At 41.3% G+C, this 16310-nt stretch overlaps 1 protein-coding gene across 4 annotated transcripts in view; it reads left to right on the top strand.

Moving 5' to 3' along the window:
* Positions 1-16310, top strand: part of FAM120B (family with sequence similarity 120 member B) — a 40455-nt gene that overhangs the window by 11326 nt on the left and 12819 nt on the right. For all 4 annotated transcript variants that reach the window (XM_083434104.1, XM_083434106.1, XM_083434107.1 and 1 more), the window contains exons 5-6: positions 2459-2631; positions 5037-5129. In XM_083434104.1, the coding sequence (XP_083290230.1) occupies positions 2459-2631; positions 5037-5129 (266 nt within the window). The remainder of the gene's footprint in view (positions 1-2458; positions 2632-5036; positions 5130-16310) is intronic.

The raw sequence follows: 16310 nt of genomic DNA, 5'->3' as shown, positions 1-16310 counted from the left end.
TACTTGAAGGTTAAAACCTAGTCAAGGACGATTGAAGAATAGTATTTTTGAGAGATGCAGGAGTGCTTAGACTGCCTTCAAATGGATTAGTTGTGTTGACAGGGTGGTGGTCTATAGGCTGTCCCCCACCCCACCTCTTTCTCATTGCCTGCGCATGAGAATAAAACACATGTTTTGGAGCACCGTCTCCCTTCATGCTGTTGCCATGTTGGGAAAGCCACTACATCATGTGTGTGCTCTGAGATATCTGGCAATTCACTCTCCTTGGTAAAGAACCGTTTGTAGATCTTCACAATAGAGGACCAGAAGTCCACTCATCTAGAGGTTCAAACCATGGTTAGTCACGCTTCAGGCACAGTGGGCTGAAGGGGAAGAGCTGTGTTTGACTCCCATAAGAATTCTGCTCTCTGCACACATATAAAGAGAAATGAATTGCAAGTTTAGAGAACATCACTGTTGCAGAACTGTAAACGATGTATTAGGGCTTTACTGGGAACAGGCATATTTACATCAACTTTTATTTATATTTAGGGAAATCCTTTGTATGTTTTATTGGAAGTAAGTTCTTACCATATTCACTAGGAAGTAAGCTCCACCAAGCTTATTAAGAGTTTGGAGTAAACATGCTTAGGATTGTATTATAAAACATTAAATGATTGCCGGCTTTACTCATTTCAATGGAAGTTTATCACACTGAGTCTTTATGGCGCTCTTTTCAGTTTTTCCCTGGTCTGAGTAATATCCAGATAAGCTAGGCAGAATACACCCATTGAACTCATTGAACTTTCATTATTTTTCTCCTCATACAAGTCTAAGGGGGGGGGTTGTCTAAAATAAGGTCAACAGCTTACAGGATTTCCTAAATAAAGCTCAACAATCTTGGGGGTTTTATTTAAAAAGCTCATCAATTTTGGTGGTATCCTGGAAATATGGCAGTATATATATATATATATATATATATATATATATATATATAAAGTAGGACATTGAACTAGCCCAATTTGTGGGCAATTGAAACCCTTCTAGGAAATTGCATTCAGTGGTATTGCTCAAGCACCAATTTTCTCCAAATTTGAGAAGCCATTCTTCAGAAATTTAACACTGAGAATATATGAAAGAAAACTAACATGAGGGTGATGGACAAAATATTTATTTTCTGTTTTGTCTCCCTGGGCAAAAGCACCATTTGGTTAGTGAGTTTTGTTGGCCAAATAAACAAACATTTATTTCACGCCCTGTTTGACACCTCAACACTATAGTCATTTATAGTGGCCAAGTGGTTCTCCCAAAGGAATGCAGCTCCTGTTTGTAAGGAAAGGCAGATGTGTTACCATCTTAACTCATCTTAAAACTGACATCTTTGTCTATCTGAAAGGCCGGGCAAATAGTTTTATGGCAGGAATTTATCTAAATACAGCTTTCTAAACCTTGTATTTGTATTTCAAACTTTATATAACTCACTTTGAAAGTTGAGGAACAGTAATGCAATAGCAATCAAGTTTTTGGTCACTGGCAATAAGATATAAGACAAGTGGCGTAAAAAGGAGTCTAGAAGTAATGCACACATCTTTATATGTTCATGGATGCATTATGACTTCGCATGCTTTCATTCTTGCCAGGGAATAAAATAATAAACCCTGTTGTCCTTCACTGTTAACATGATGCACAAATGAGTTTTCATTTCAAGAGACAGGCCTTCCAGGTTGCAGCATGGTTTGAATAACAGCAGCACACCAAACACAGAGGTGACATGCTGGGAGGAGACATTTAAATGGGTCCTTTTGGGAGTGCTTGCGTACTGTTTGGTGCTTGGGTTCAGTGGCGTAGTGTGGGGGGTGCAGGGGGGCCGGCCGCACCAGGCGCAACATCTGGGGGTTAGGGTTAGGGGGCACAAATCCACGGGTTAGGGGGCGCAAATTACTTGCCTTGCCCCGGGTGCTGACAACCCACGCTACGCCACTGCTTGGGTTGTAGGACCCTAACATTTTCAAGAAAAGGGAAGTGAAAGGATCATATCATCATTGCTAAACATGCATCTTTGTTAAACTTGCAGCTGAGTGAAGTTTTTCACGTGTGCAAACAAATCCGTTGTATAAATAGCACAGAGTTTTCAGCCCTGTAATCCTGTACAACTGTAAGATGCAATTTCCCCCTCTATGAAATCTTACAGAGATCCAGGGCAGCTGTCGGGGTCAGAGTGGCAATATCTTTTATGTGTCGTAAATCTTGATTCTAGGTATAAGTCATTAATATTTGCATTATAGCTGAGGGGAGCGTTGTTTTTGTTTGTTATTTATGGTGCGTATTTTTGTGTTTTTATATTGTAAACCACGCTATGATCTTTGGATAAAGGAATTTAACTAATGATAATAATAATCTCGAAAAGGCGAGTAATTCCTGTTAAAACTTAGTTACAGCTTGCTTCTACAGTGTTTGAAATAGTGGCTTTCTTTTCTAGGTGGCACTCCTAGTTTGAGATCCCTGTGGCTCAGCAGTGGACCCGAGACTGAAAAGCTACGCCATTGGACATTTCTGGCATGCTTTCAACTGCAAGAAATAGCAGACGAGATCCAGGCTCTGGAAGCTTCTGTTGCTGTTGTCTGCTGCTTGTTACTGTACCTCTTCCTACAAGTAAAGAAAAACCTACTTTTGTGACTTTCCTTACTTCTGCCTGCAGCAGATCTATACGGATTAGTAAAGGGGTAGCCAACACAGTATCCTCGTGATGTGTGGACCACAATACGCAACATTGCTAACCACTGGCCATTCATGTAGGGGCTGATGCAAATTGTAGTCCACAACACTGCAAGGCTATCCATGGATTAGGACAAGTATGTTGCGAGATTGATTTGTGGGGGGAGGAGAGAGAGAGACTGTTCCCAGGCCTTTGCGGGATTGATTTAACTGATGACGATGAAGTTCTTCTCTAGGAAGTCATTCCAATGGTCAAACTGCCATGGAAATAGATTGAGCTTTCATAACAAAAAAAGAGCAGTTCTATGTCTTTCTGGAAGACAGTGATGACAATCCAGAAAGCTACTTAAGGTTAAACTTCCCTGGGTTTCCAAAGCAGCTTTACATGCAGTGTGAACAGAGGCTGCTATTTGAAAATTACTGAAGTACAGTAAACCCACATCTTACACACATTTAACCTACGCGATTTCAACCATATGTGGTTGAATGCAGGCTGGGGAGGGGAAAGCTCAGAGGTGGGATGAAGCTTGAAACCCCAAGTGGACGTGGCGCGAAAAGAGCTTTTAAGCTCTTGGCCATTCTTCCTGGGAAAGTCCAGCACAGCACTACTTAATTCCTAGGAAAAGAGATGCGAGGAGCTCTCTGATGGGAGACACACTTTGTTATCTGGAAATCCTTTTCCTTAATCACTGATGGCTCTGTGTGTGTAATAACTCAATGGGGAAAGAATGTACCGTATTTTTCGCTCTATAGGACGGACGCACTTTTTCCTCCCCCAGAAATTAAGGGGAAATGTGTGTGTGTCCCATGGAGCGAATGCAGGCTCCTTGGCTTCAGCCATAGCAATGTGAAGCCTCCGAAGCGCAGAGGGAACGCTCCCTCCGCACTCCGGAGGCTTTGCGTTGCTTTCGCTGAAGCCTAGAGAGCGAGAGGGGTTGGTGCGCACCAACCCCTCTCACTCTCCAGGCTTCAGGGATAGCCGCCTGAAGCCTCGGGAACACAGCCGTGGTTCCCGCTGTGCTCCGGAGGCTTCGGGTTACTTTTGATGAAGCCGGGAGAGCAAGACTCTCCTGGCTTCAGCAGAGAGGGAGAGCTGCACAGCACCCCTTCAGCCAAGCAGGAGGAGAAATGGAAGGGGCTCCATTTCTCCTGCCGCTTCGCTGAAGGGGCGCTGAGCAAAGAGGGGGATTTTTTCTCTCTTGTTCTCCCCCTCTAAAACAAGGTGCGTCCTATGGTCGGGTGCGTCCCCTAGAGCGAAAAATACGGTATCCTTTACATGCTCAGAGGCACTTGATTCTTCCCATCTTTCAGGGTCTGACGTACAAGGCCTGACTCGCCTTTAGAAGTCGTTTTTATAGTAATAATTCAAAACTAACTTTAAAATAGACACAGATATCCATCAAAGCAGTTTCCCAACGGTATAAATCCCCGTAGCCTGCAGCGAAGAGGCAACTAAAGGAAATTGCTGTCACATGAGCTTTTGTTCCTTCCTTTGTCCCTCTCATTCAGATCCGATTGCTTAAATTTCATCGGCTTTCTATCCATGTTTCTATTAATTTAATCAAAACGTTAAGGAAGTTATTAAGAAAAAGGTAAACCCCTTTCCCCTCAAGCTTCAGTGCGGCATTGCATGAAATAACTGTACTGATTAACAGAGCAAAGAAGCAGTCCTTTGTATAGTAGTTGTACAGTTGTTCCAAAGTAATATTTGATGGATTGCACCTAAAATGCTTGAAGCAAATTATTATACCATAAGCATGCCATTTGTCTGTGAATTCCCAGAAACCACAAAAAAAAGCTTCAAGTCAAACTCAGAAACCCCCTTAAAGCCTGTAAGAGGTGATTTAGCTGTGATTCCTGCTTTGCAGGGGGTTGGACTAGATGACCCTATGGACCCTTTCCAACTCTACAGTTCAATGCTTCTATGATTCCATGCTTTATAATTGGCAAAGACACAGCAAGTGGTTTGTTAATTGCACCCAAGTAAGTTTTCCCAATTTCAGTGCAAATCCTGTCTTTTCTCAAATGTAGGAATAGGAGAAAAGGCACATCATTACGGAAGGCCAATGGGAAGTGTGAATGTCTCTGTGGTTCATTATAAAACGATCAAAGAAGATGGGAGAGAGGGAACCTTTAAACTGATCCTTGAGCGCAGGGTGGTGAAGTTGGTGGAAGTAGGGCAGAGGAGCTGAAGTTGCGAAAGCAAATTGCAAATGGTGTTTCAAAGAACTACAGCTGAATAAGGCCATGGTGCAAGACTGGCATTCCTGAAGCAAGGAATTTAGGTAATGGGGGAAGATATGTGCTTTTTACATAGCTCTGAGCTAAGCTTTCCCCCCTAGGTTGACAGCCTCTCCTTGGAAGACTTGAACGCATTTCTAGCTCAAACTCTGTGCCTCGAGGGGAAGTCAGCTGCTCAGCTTGCAAACTTGCAGGTACAGACATGACTCATTTACTAATGCAATACCAGTGGTAACCCCTAGATGAGCAGCACATTGCTTTCTCTTTGACCTTTACTCTCACTCAGTGGTATTGAGGAGATTAGATTTAAGGGGCAGGGTGCCATTCAGTTATCTTAGTTTATTTGCACTCTTTCGTTACATAGACAAGGATTCAAGCCCAAACCCCTATTCCAAAGATTCGATGTGACCTGCCACATTTAAACCTTCAGTTTTTCTCTTTACTGCCACCCCAAAATAATTGCCTTTCGTCTGCTCAGCCATGATCTCATTCAAGCGCTTCCCCCCCCCCATCAACTTGACGCTGCCTCCTTCTGCTTGCAGTCAAATTAGAGATGCCATGGAATATTCAGATCCCTTCATTTTCCTGGCTTGCCTAGCTCCTCATAAGCCTCTTAACGATGGTATAGTGATCTAAATGATGCTGAGTATCTAGACCATATCACTGGAACATGGGATTGAGACTGCTTTGGTCACCTTGGCTGATAACCTAAAATGGGAATTGGATGGGAGGGAGTCTCCTGGACCTCTTGGTGGCTTTTGATGCCATCCACCATGGTAAATTCCTGGATCTCCTAGCTGGATTGGGCCTTGGGGCCTGTAATAAAATGGTTCTGTTATGGGACTGCAGTCCTTGGCATGCAGTTTCACTCAGGGTTCTGCCTTGCTTCCTGTGTTATTTAATACCTATACAAAACCATTTGGGAGTTTTGGATTAACTTGTCATGAATACGCTGATGATATTCCACTTTAATAATAATAATAATAATAATAATAATAATAATAATAAATTTTATTTATATCCCGCCCTCCCCAGCTGAAGCCAGGCTCAGGGCGGCTAACAACAATAAAACAGTACAAAGCTCCTTGCCATCTATGGCCAAAGAAGTAGCTGGTATCCTTGAGCCCTGCGTAGATCTCTTAGTGAGCTGGAAGAGAATGAACAAGCTGAGATTTAATCCAGACAAGCTGGGCATACCGTTGGTCAGTAGAAAGTCTGACTATGGAATTGGGATTCAACTTGTTCTGGGAACGATTGCACTCGCCCTGAAAGATCAGCTTCCTAGCTCAGGGGTGCTTCTTTATCCTGTGCTATCCCTGGATTCCTGGGTTGTATTTGCACAGTTACATTCATCCCTTAGACATACCACATTTAGACTACTTTAGTGTGTTCTATACAGGGCTGCCCTTGGAGATCGTTCAGAAGCTTCAGATGGTTAGGCTGCACAGTATCAGGAACATAGTACTCTGATACTGAAAGTTCAGCACTGGTTAGTGGTTCCTGATTGTTTTTCAGGCTCCATTCCCCTCGGAGCAAGAATCTTTCCCTACTCTGCAATTTGAAATGGCACAACCTTTTAATTTAAGTTTTAATAGTGTAACTACTTGTAATGTTTTAAAGGCAGCTTTATTGTTGGTTCCATGTTCTTAGACTATTTTTATTGTTTTTGACCTGTTTCACACTGCCCTGGTGGTTTACGGAAAGCGGGTATAAAAATATTAAGAATAAATAGTGAAATTACGTTGAAGCCTTTGCCTTTAGTGTTCAAAGGAGGAAAAGAAGGACAATCCTGTAGAGAGAGTTGAGGCTTGGATTTGAACACTCAGTTCTTAATTTAGCCATGAAGCCTGTATCTCCATAAAAAGAAAAGTTACCCATGTTGACCCGTAAGAAAGATTCCAGGAGCTTGCATGCTATTTTGTGATGTTTTGATTAGCCCAATAAAAGTTATAGATAATATGGATTTTGGAATGTATCTCTATAGTTCTCAGTGAGTTGACATAGTTTTAAGGAGAGTCACAAGCTCTTCCCTTGCCCTCCTTAGTTTAGGAATAGAAATTCTGCTTAGCAACTACAGAGTGTTACACATTGCTCTCTGTTCCACTAGTCGGGTGGAAAGCCCCCTGCCATTCCCCTCTCTGTAAATAATGACAGGACCTTCCTTTTTTCAATAAGCAGCCTGGTGTATAAAGGAAGCAGCAAGAGACTTCTAGTCAAGTGACCATGGACTACTCCTGAATCAGCATTGCGATACTTAATATATTGGTTGTATAAACTTAAATGGAAAATCAGCTTCCTGTAAAAAAAGATGAAACAACTTATTTGCAAGGAATGTGCATAGAATATGATGTTGCTTGAAATTCAAGCAGTCTGTGCCATAGTTATTTAACATTTTACCCAGGGCACGTGGCTTTGTTTTATGGTAAACAAGCTGTGGTTTTTATCCCTGCCTCTCTAGCAGCTGCAGGCATATGCTGCATACAGGGGAAGGAAGTTTTAAACATGGGTGGGGTTCTTTACCGAACAGCCTCAACTTGTGGAATTTAAGGTTGCTTTGAAGAGACACACAGGGCTATTTTAAATACTCCCTCTCTTGATAAAAAGGTAAATGAGCCACATTCAGGTCGTGTGTCTGTGCAATTTCCCATTGTTGGCTGGCGCATTTACACTGGAATTCCATGCATGCTCCGCCTGCCTTCTGTGTCTTGTTGGTACCTGCCTTGTTCCCCCCAGCTAAAGAAACAGAATTTGGGTTTTTTGGCATTTACGTCTTCTGCATTCATGAAAGTATTTTTATGCCCTGCAGAATTTGCATTACATCTGCATAATGTAGGAGAGAAAGCAAACGCTATAATTAAACCAGCGTAGCTGCTAGCTAAGGGGAAATATTTCTCTTTGTGGAAAAATATCACACACGAGCACAGGATTTTCTGTTTCAGAATCTTGAAGGGCCTGGCTTCATGGCCTTATGTCATAAAAGACATAAAACAAATGGACCATGAACATGAAATGCTGACATATTTTATAGATGTGTTTATGAGCACTTTTAAATAGATTTGTGGATGGATCTGAAGCAACGTATATCTGAATGACTTTCCCTAGCTGTATGAGTGTTTGATGTCTTGTCTCACTTAGTGAAGAATATTATGTGAACAATCTCACTTTGGTGCTTACTATTTTGTTTGTTTGTGTGTGTGCACACACATGTTTCTGTGGGAACTTCTAGGCCAAAAAAATACCAATTTTAGGATATTCTTGTATGTTTGTTTCAATGTTCTGATGGCCCCCAAAGATGTCCATGTGCAAGGCTTATCATATCCCTGCTGGAAATACGATTTTAAAATTTTATTTTTTCAGTGCAAGGAACTAAACAAGATATTGTCTATTTTTATTGCATAATGTATTTTATGGATAAGTATTCAAATTTATTAAATAATAAATAAATAATAATAGTAGAGAAATGAATATTTATGTAGCAAGTAGCTCAATAAATTCCATATGAAATTACTAACATATATTAAAATAAGAGATAAAAGTATTCACAATCTTCTTTTTTTATTTATGATACAAAATTTTTTTGTTCTCCCCTTCTCTCTTTTCAAGCTTTTATTACAATTAAAAAGAAAAGTCAGAATGTATTGCAGACCATAGGATTTATTTTAGCTCTACTCTGCTTTTGCCTTGCGAGTAAGCTAGAAGGAGAAAGAAAGAGAATAGCTAGGGCTATATGTACCAGAACTCAGTAAGTCTTTCGTTCCGTCTTAGGTTGTAATCAATAGGACTTACTTCTGATAGTAGGGGAGCATTTTTTGGTGAGAAATTTGTGGTACAGTGTTGGGGTATGGCTCTTCTTGAAGATGTTTCTCCTGTGGTTCAGAATCAACATGTTATCACAGCCACAAAAGCTGTGGGTTGGTGATGGTGGGCTATTTCAAAATGGTCACCATCTCACTCGGAAAATTGGCAATATCTTCCTCATGTGCTACTGGATGGTACAGAATCATTCATGACTCAGCCTTAATGCCGTGCTTTGTAACTTTACAATGGGTTTTGGTGGATATAATCTGTTGTCAGTGCTTCCCTCCCTAGAAAAAGAGGTGCCAGTACTCACCATGAAGTTGTTATAGTAAGTGCCTCACTTTTTAACAACAACAAAAAGAGGTGCCAGTACAGCGTGCCCTTGAGTACCCCCTGGGAGAAAAAGCACCGTCTGTTGTTATGATGGTAAGTGCAAACATTAAAAAGGGGGCATAAATATCCCCAAGAAGAAATGTGTCCCTATGTTATGCCACAAACTTGCCACAGAACACATAAATCTAATCAATTGTTCCTTGACTGAACAGGCATGTACAGAATTGTTGCTGCAAATGAGTCAAATGACACCCATCAACTTTGGTCAATGTAATGCTTTCGATTTGAACAATTCCAAGCTGTGGAATCTGCTGCATTATTGATAGTAAATGTCAAAATGGTTGTTCTCCCCATGAAAATATACACAAGCTTTATCCTGTTTGTTAAAAAAAAAAAAAAAAGGAAGTCGAAATGGGTTCAGGAAAAGCAAAGCAGTAAACTCATAAATGTATCTCATAAAATGATCACTAGCTTCAAATGGAATTCTTCAAAGTTTTAAATACATTTTGCAGTGTGAACCTAAACTATAAAAAATGGTTGACACTCTTAAATCCCTTGGAAATTTATGAGACTGAAGCAGTTCTCTGAGCACAATTCCTCCTTGATTTTACTAAGGTTTAGGTGTGCTTTAATAAGGCACTATTCAGAATGGTCATAGTTGTCAAAAATAACCCTGTGAATACAGAATCAAATACAGTAGCAGTATTTTTAAATATTATGCTCTTGATCTAAAGAGTGGTGTAACAAGTGCATGGAGATAATATTTTCTTCCTCACGATTCTGACACCAGAGATCATCCAATGAAACTGAACGGTGGGAGATTTGGGATAGACAAAAAGAAGCAGTTCTTCACACAGTGATTAACTAACTGACATTTGCTTCCATAAAATAATCATCACCAACTTAGGTGGCTTCAAAAGGAAATTAGACAAATTCATAGAGGATAAGGTTATCAGTGGCTACTAGTCATGGATGTAGCTTGAATGCTACATCCAGAATCAGTGACAACCTCACCTGTCACTGGGAACAACTGTGAAAGATGGCAATTGCCTTCATGTCTGTTTATGGGCTTCCCATAGCATCTGGTTAGCCACCATAGGAAAGAGCACACTAGCAGTTTTTTTTCAAACAGCACCCTCCCTTCCTATTCCTTGCTTGCTGCATAACAAAACACTTTCAAAATCCAGAGAAGCTTCAGAAGCAGGTATGATGCAAGAATTGCTGTTTTAAATAATCCAGACTATATGTATTAAACCTAAGCACACTGAAAGAATCCCTTTCAGGTCCTAGCCTATGTTTTATTTATTTTGCCTTAAAAAGAGAGAAGGGATCATTCTGAACAAATTATTAGCAAATTACAACTGTAGTCATTATGATTAGGAAGGTAAGTTGGGTGTGTAACTGTAGGCAATTTACTGTGCAGTCATCTGCACTTTCATTGATAAACAAGTCCCATTGAGTTCAGCATAGCTCACTTCCAGATCAGTGAGTGTAAACCCCAAGGATGAGTCCCATTTAGCTCAGTGGGACTTGGAACGATTACCTGTTGGATTGCACAAACAATCAAATGAGTGGAGCCCATTTCAGGTTTACTCCTTGCCAAATCCAATGGCGAAAATAGGGGGAATGAGAGCTTCAGAAGGCTGCCCTACAAAGCCCCGATGAAGGAAACTAGCAACTGCAGGAGAGTTAACATTCTCTGTTAAATATTATCCTGACTTCTGGTGTGATTGGTATGTAATGGCTAGGTTGAAGAAATTCTGAAAAGCATTCTTTCTTCAGGCTAATCTTAAAAAGATCATATGAAGAAGGAGGATGTGTTTACCTGGTTAACTTATAGCTAAGCCATGTCCTGTTTAAGAGGTGACCTGCATCCTTAAGTGGCAGGTGCTGCCTAGACTTGGATGTAGGATGGCAGCGGCGGGGGGGTGGGGGGAGAAGGAGCCTGCAGTAAGGATGCCATGGCACCAGCACCTGCTTCTCAACTGCTCTTGTTGCTCCTCCACTCCCGTCTGCACCTGCTTGTCTATACTTTGTTACTGATGGAATGCATGTTCATCTGCCTAGGGGTTCAGGTGGAAGGCCAGTAGTAAACCTGAAAAAGAATAAACAATATATGGGGCACAATCCATTTAATTTTTTTTCCTCCTCCAGCACTGAGTGTACATACTCTCTGGGTGGCTTTCACAATAGAACCCAACAAATAAAACCAGGAAATTGAAAAACACAATAGAATCATTTTCCCATACAAAGTCTGGGAAAATAAAAGGCTTTCGCTGGCACTGTAAAGGCAGTAAAGTGGATGGCATAGGACCTTTCCTGGGGAGAGGATTTAATAAACAGGGTGCCATCAGTGGGAAGGCCCACTCCTCAGTTGTCACCCACCTTGCTTCTGATGATACCTGGAAGAGGGCCTTGGATGATGATCTCATGGGACAGGCAGGCATCTGAGGGTGAGGGTGAGGCAAAGGCACTGAAGGCCTGAAGCCAGAGGCTGCTATGTTTTGTGGAAAGAGCTGAATTTAAAGCTCATGGCTGATCTTTAGAAAGTTCACTTTGCTAGTACTAAGGGCCACACTATGAACAGAGTATGCTCACTCAGATATTACTTACAAGAAAGCAGTGCAGAAACTATTTGTGCACCGCATCCATACTAGCAAGTCAGCATTTGTGCTATGTGTGCTACAGTCTCCATACTGAAGTGTATAGTGAGATAATCCCTGATGGCACTGAAAGCTGTAAAGCTATCCCATAGCCCTTTGGCGATTGTTTCTTCAAAGCATTCTGCCTAACTTTGACAAAGGGGGCACTGTAGACTCTATTTCTGTGTTTGGGGACGAAAATGGAATCGATCCCTGCATCTATGAAGTTCCATGCTTAGTTTTTGTTGTGTGCAAATAGTTAAAGGATGCAAACTGGATCTTCAGCACTATTCTAGGATGAGACATATATGTGTGGGGACAATAAGCCTTTCCATTATGAATAAAGGTAAAGGGACCCCTGACCGTTAGTCTAGTCATGGACGACTCTGGGGTTGTAGACCACAGCGCCACCCACATCCCAATTCCATTAGAGGACTACAAAAACCAGTGTGGGGTAGTGGTTAAGAGCGGTAGTCTCGTAATCTGGTGAACGAGGTTTGTGTCTCCGCTCCTCCACATGCAGCTGCTGGGTGACCTTGGGCCAGTCACACTTCTTTGAAGTCTCTCAGCCTCACTCACCTCACAGAGTGTTTGTTGTGGGGGAGGAAGGGAAAGGAGAATGTTAGCTGCTATGAGACTCCATAGGGTAGTGATAAAGCGGGATATCAAATCCAAACTCTTCTTCTCCATATGAAAGCTAAGTTTCATGCTCCCAGTGACTTGCTGAGATATTGACTAACATGAAGAACCCACCAAGTTTAGCGATCTGAGATGTACTGCAGAGGTGCATCATATTTTTTCCAGGACATGCTTAGCTTGAGCTAGACACTTGTCTGTGATGTGTCAGAGAATTCAGATAGCTAGTCCCTATGCCAAAAAGAAGAAAAAGCAGAGTTGAGAACTGATTCAAGAATTTTGAGTTCTTTCTGCTTTTAAAATAGAATATTACAAAAAAATAGCATATTACAGTTTCATAAACAAAATCTAGTCCCCTTTTAAAAAGAAATCCCATCTTTAAAATATTAACCTTTATTCCCTGTTGCTGTAATATCCCAGAACCAAACTGTTTCACAGAAATAAACTAGTGTGCACTTAACTCCCACCACAAGCGATTAAAATTTCCCATCACTGATTAATTTTGTTCAGTTCCAGATTTAGTTCATTGATCTATTGGTTAAACCAATTAAAGCTTGCAGCCCTACAAAAATGTCACACAGGCCTGTTTTGCATGACACAGTAAGCCAAACCTTGGCTTAGGGAGACTGTGCAAGCTCATGATTAGGGACAAGGAAGCATAGCCACAAGTCCCCAGCTTAGACAGTCACCTTGGCCTGGCTCAGCCTGGCAGCAAAAAGGACCAGAGAGGAGTAAAGCAGCCAAAAGCTCTTCCCTGGAAGCCCACACAGTCATGTGGTCCCAGTAAGTCAAGCTTTGGCTTTAGGAATCTCTGTGGTGACTTTAACCTGTCACTCTCCACTCATCTGCCTTGACTGTATATTACCAGCAGAAGCTCTTATTTTTAGTGCTGAAGAGCAGAGCAGTGGGAGCCCACATATTTTGTGGCTTGTTTCTGTCTCTCTATCTGCTACAATTCATTTGAGAAAATTATTTAACTGTGGCTTCTCAACCCCCAGCAAATGGCAATACATTTTAGTGTCCCCCAGTACAGCATGATTCACTTACTAGAGTGCGGTGACTTAAAGGGACACCAATGCAGAGTATATTGCAGGGAAAATAAGATATTGCTCACAAACTCCCCCTTCTCACATACTTGCAGATTGTATCTTTTTAGTTCTAATTTTAGCTTTGTGAAATTAACAAAAGTGAAGGAGCGACCTGTGTGGACACTTTGAAAGTTATGGTTCAGGTTGCTATCGCGCCGCACAAACTTGCCAACAACATAAAGCAGGCCCAAACAGACATTCAATTAAGGTGCTGCGGACAAGACTGGTCTCAAAACAAATGGTGCCCCAGGCAAGGAACACACCCAGATTTCCCCCTCCATTTAAATACCTTATTTCTTATTGTGTTTCTAGCCCATTTCACAACTCCGATCCACTATCTACATCGTATAAGTCAATGAAAATGCAAGCTAGAACCTGTAAAACCGTATTTGTTCATGCCATATAAATTTTCTGTATTAGTTGTTTCAGCTGCTGAATGACTTGTTGAGTAGATAGACTGCGCCTGGCCTTCCTGTCACCCAATATCCCAGGTGATCGCCTGACCCTAAATCTATCCATAAGCATATTGCAATCATGCCATGAATGGCTGCATGTGAATGGTTTAATGGCGAGACCACTGTATAAGGACTTCCTGCCTAGCCCATACCTTCTAGCCTGATTTGAAAACTTTTACACGGAAGGCATCTGTAGTACATTCATAGACTCTATACAAAGTAAAAGAAAACTGTGACACTCTGAAGAGCTTTATTGTGATAGCTATTAGGAACTAATCACATGTATGAAATAAAGGGCCTTGCAGAGGTACTGCCACTAAAATAAAGCTAAAGTTCAAGATGTATTTGGAACAAGATCTGCAACACTGCAATTATTTGCTTTCTTGTTAGCCTTAGTTCTTATCTTGTTTAATTTGATTTATGCTGCATTATACATGCCTGTTCTTTTTAATGCTTTGTTTGTCAGGAAACACAGTACCACATCCATCAAGAGCAAGGTATTGTTAAGTGTAAAATATTATTTCCTTTATTGGGTAACCCTTCTAGGTGTGTTGCACCTGAGCAGATGGTCAACTTGCTCAAGGTATTTTTGAGAGTTTGCATTAGTGTTTTATAGATATCTAAAGTGATGTGGATAGGTGTTCTCTTTCATTTTAGACACAGAGAAGTTTTACATGGAAAAAGATTCTGCTTGTACTTTTCCTTGCAGGGCTGATCATTTTGTTCATTTTGTAACTAATACGTTAACTTTAACCAATCATACTCCGTACCAGCAAACACCTGCCTGCCTCCTCCAGTTTATAATAAAACCACTTTACAATGTATATTCATTGTGACATTATGAAAACTGTAATGTTAGAGATAGGTATAGACATAGATATATGTATGTAGGCCACATAGTCTGAAAACCACTTTTCATGCTACCTGTTTGTACTTGAGTGTGGATACTCAAATGCAAATTATGTACATATCCAATCAGTGTAAACAGCATGCATGTTTGGTAGGAGAGGTGTGTTTTCTCAGAAGTGGAATTTGGTAATAGATGGCTGCTTTTGAGTTTCAAAAATCAGACTTTGCAGGATTTCACCCTTTGCAACAGCAATAATAGCAGCTGTCTAGCACTCTAGACATTTTCAGAGCATTTCGTTTCAGTATGCGCTGCAAAAAGCCAGGTCAGCATTTTCAGTCCGGTATTTCAGATAGGGGTGTGCGGGTTTCTTGTGGCCACTTAGTAAAAGCTCATAGCAGAGGTGAGATTTCAACCGGGGATTTCTTGTGCACACAGCCCAGTCTCTTAGCCTCAACCTCTCTTAGCTTGTGGGGTATGTGTGTATAAGGGAATGGCCCATAACAGCATGAAAAGAGCCTGCTAGATCAACCAATCACCCATCTACTCCAGCATCCTGCTTTCACAATGGCCAACCAGATGTTTGTGGGAAACCCAGGGAGCAGATAATGAGCAGAAGAGCACTCTCCCCTCCCATAGTTTCCAGAAACTGGTATTTGGAAGCATTGCGCCCTCCATCTGTGGCAGCTGACCATAGCCATTGTGGTTTTGCATCTCTAATTCTCAAAGTGTACGTGAGAAGGATGTTTTCCGCTTGTGCTGGTCATCAGCTGGTCCACACGGCAGGTGGCACAATCCATCCATCCTTTTTCCTTGCAGTTCTCTGTAGCGCACTTACTACTCAGTGTCAAAACAGGAGTGTAGGAAACGGCTCTGGGGGGGGGGGTGCCCCAAAATGAATCCCTTTGAGCTTTAGAAGTGAATTTAACTGATTTGGGTTTTGATTAATAAACAAGGCTCTGTTTGTAGTGAGTCTCTTGCTGTGTTTTTGATTTTCAGGGTCTTTTCATGGGACACAAAAATGTAAAGCGATATTGAAATCTTTGTTTAGGTTCACTCCAGAGCCTTGGCTTACAGTAAATATCAGTTTTGTTCAACCAAAGTATCACTTTACACAAATCAGCCAATGAAGCACAGTAAACAAACTTTCCGAGCATATATAAACCCCAAACTGCTGTTCTGTTTACTGTTAAATATTTACTGTGTAAAGCATTAGGGACATTTAAGAACTGGTTATTCTTGTTTTGTCCTTTCAACAGATGCCTTAGTTGGTAAGACCCTCCTTTTCAACTGCATTGTGTTTGCTGCTACCTTGACTAAGCAGGAAGGACTTAACTTAAGCTTTAGTCTTTGGGGTATATCCTACCCTTGTTCCAAGGTGCACAAGATGGCATGTGCCCCCCCCCCCCAAAGAATTGTACAAAATAGATTAAGCTGAGAGATGGTGAACTAGCCCAAGTCACCCTGTCAACCATACCAGCCTGACATTAGTAATGCTCACAGTTCTGAAATCTTAGATATTCAAGCTGGAGGGTCACTTCTATAATGTTCATTCTACCATCATGTGATCTGCTCA

The sequence above is a fragment of the Podarcis tiliguerta genome (genome assembly GCF_965153285.1).
Source record: "Podarcis tiliguerta genome assembly, chromosome: 3".
NCBI classification, from domain to species: domain Eukaryota; kingdom Metazoa; phylum Chordata; class Lepidosauria; order Squamata; family Lacertidae; genus Podarcis; species Podarcis tiliguerta.
The sequence above is the reverse complement of the archived record's forward strand: the minus strand, read 5'-3'. Positions and strand labels throughout refer to the sequence as shown.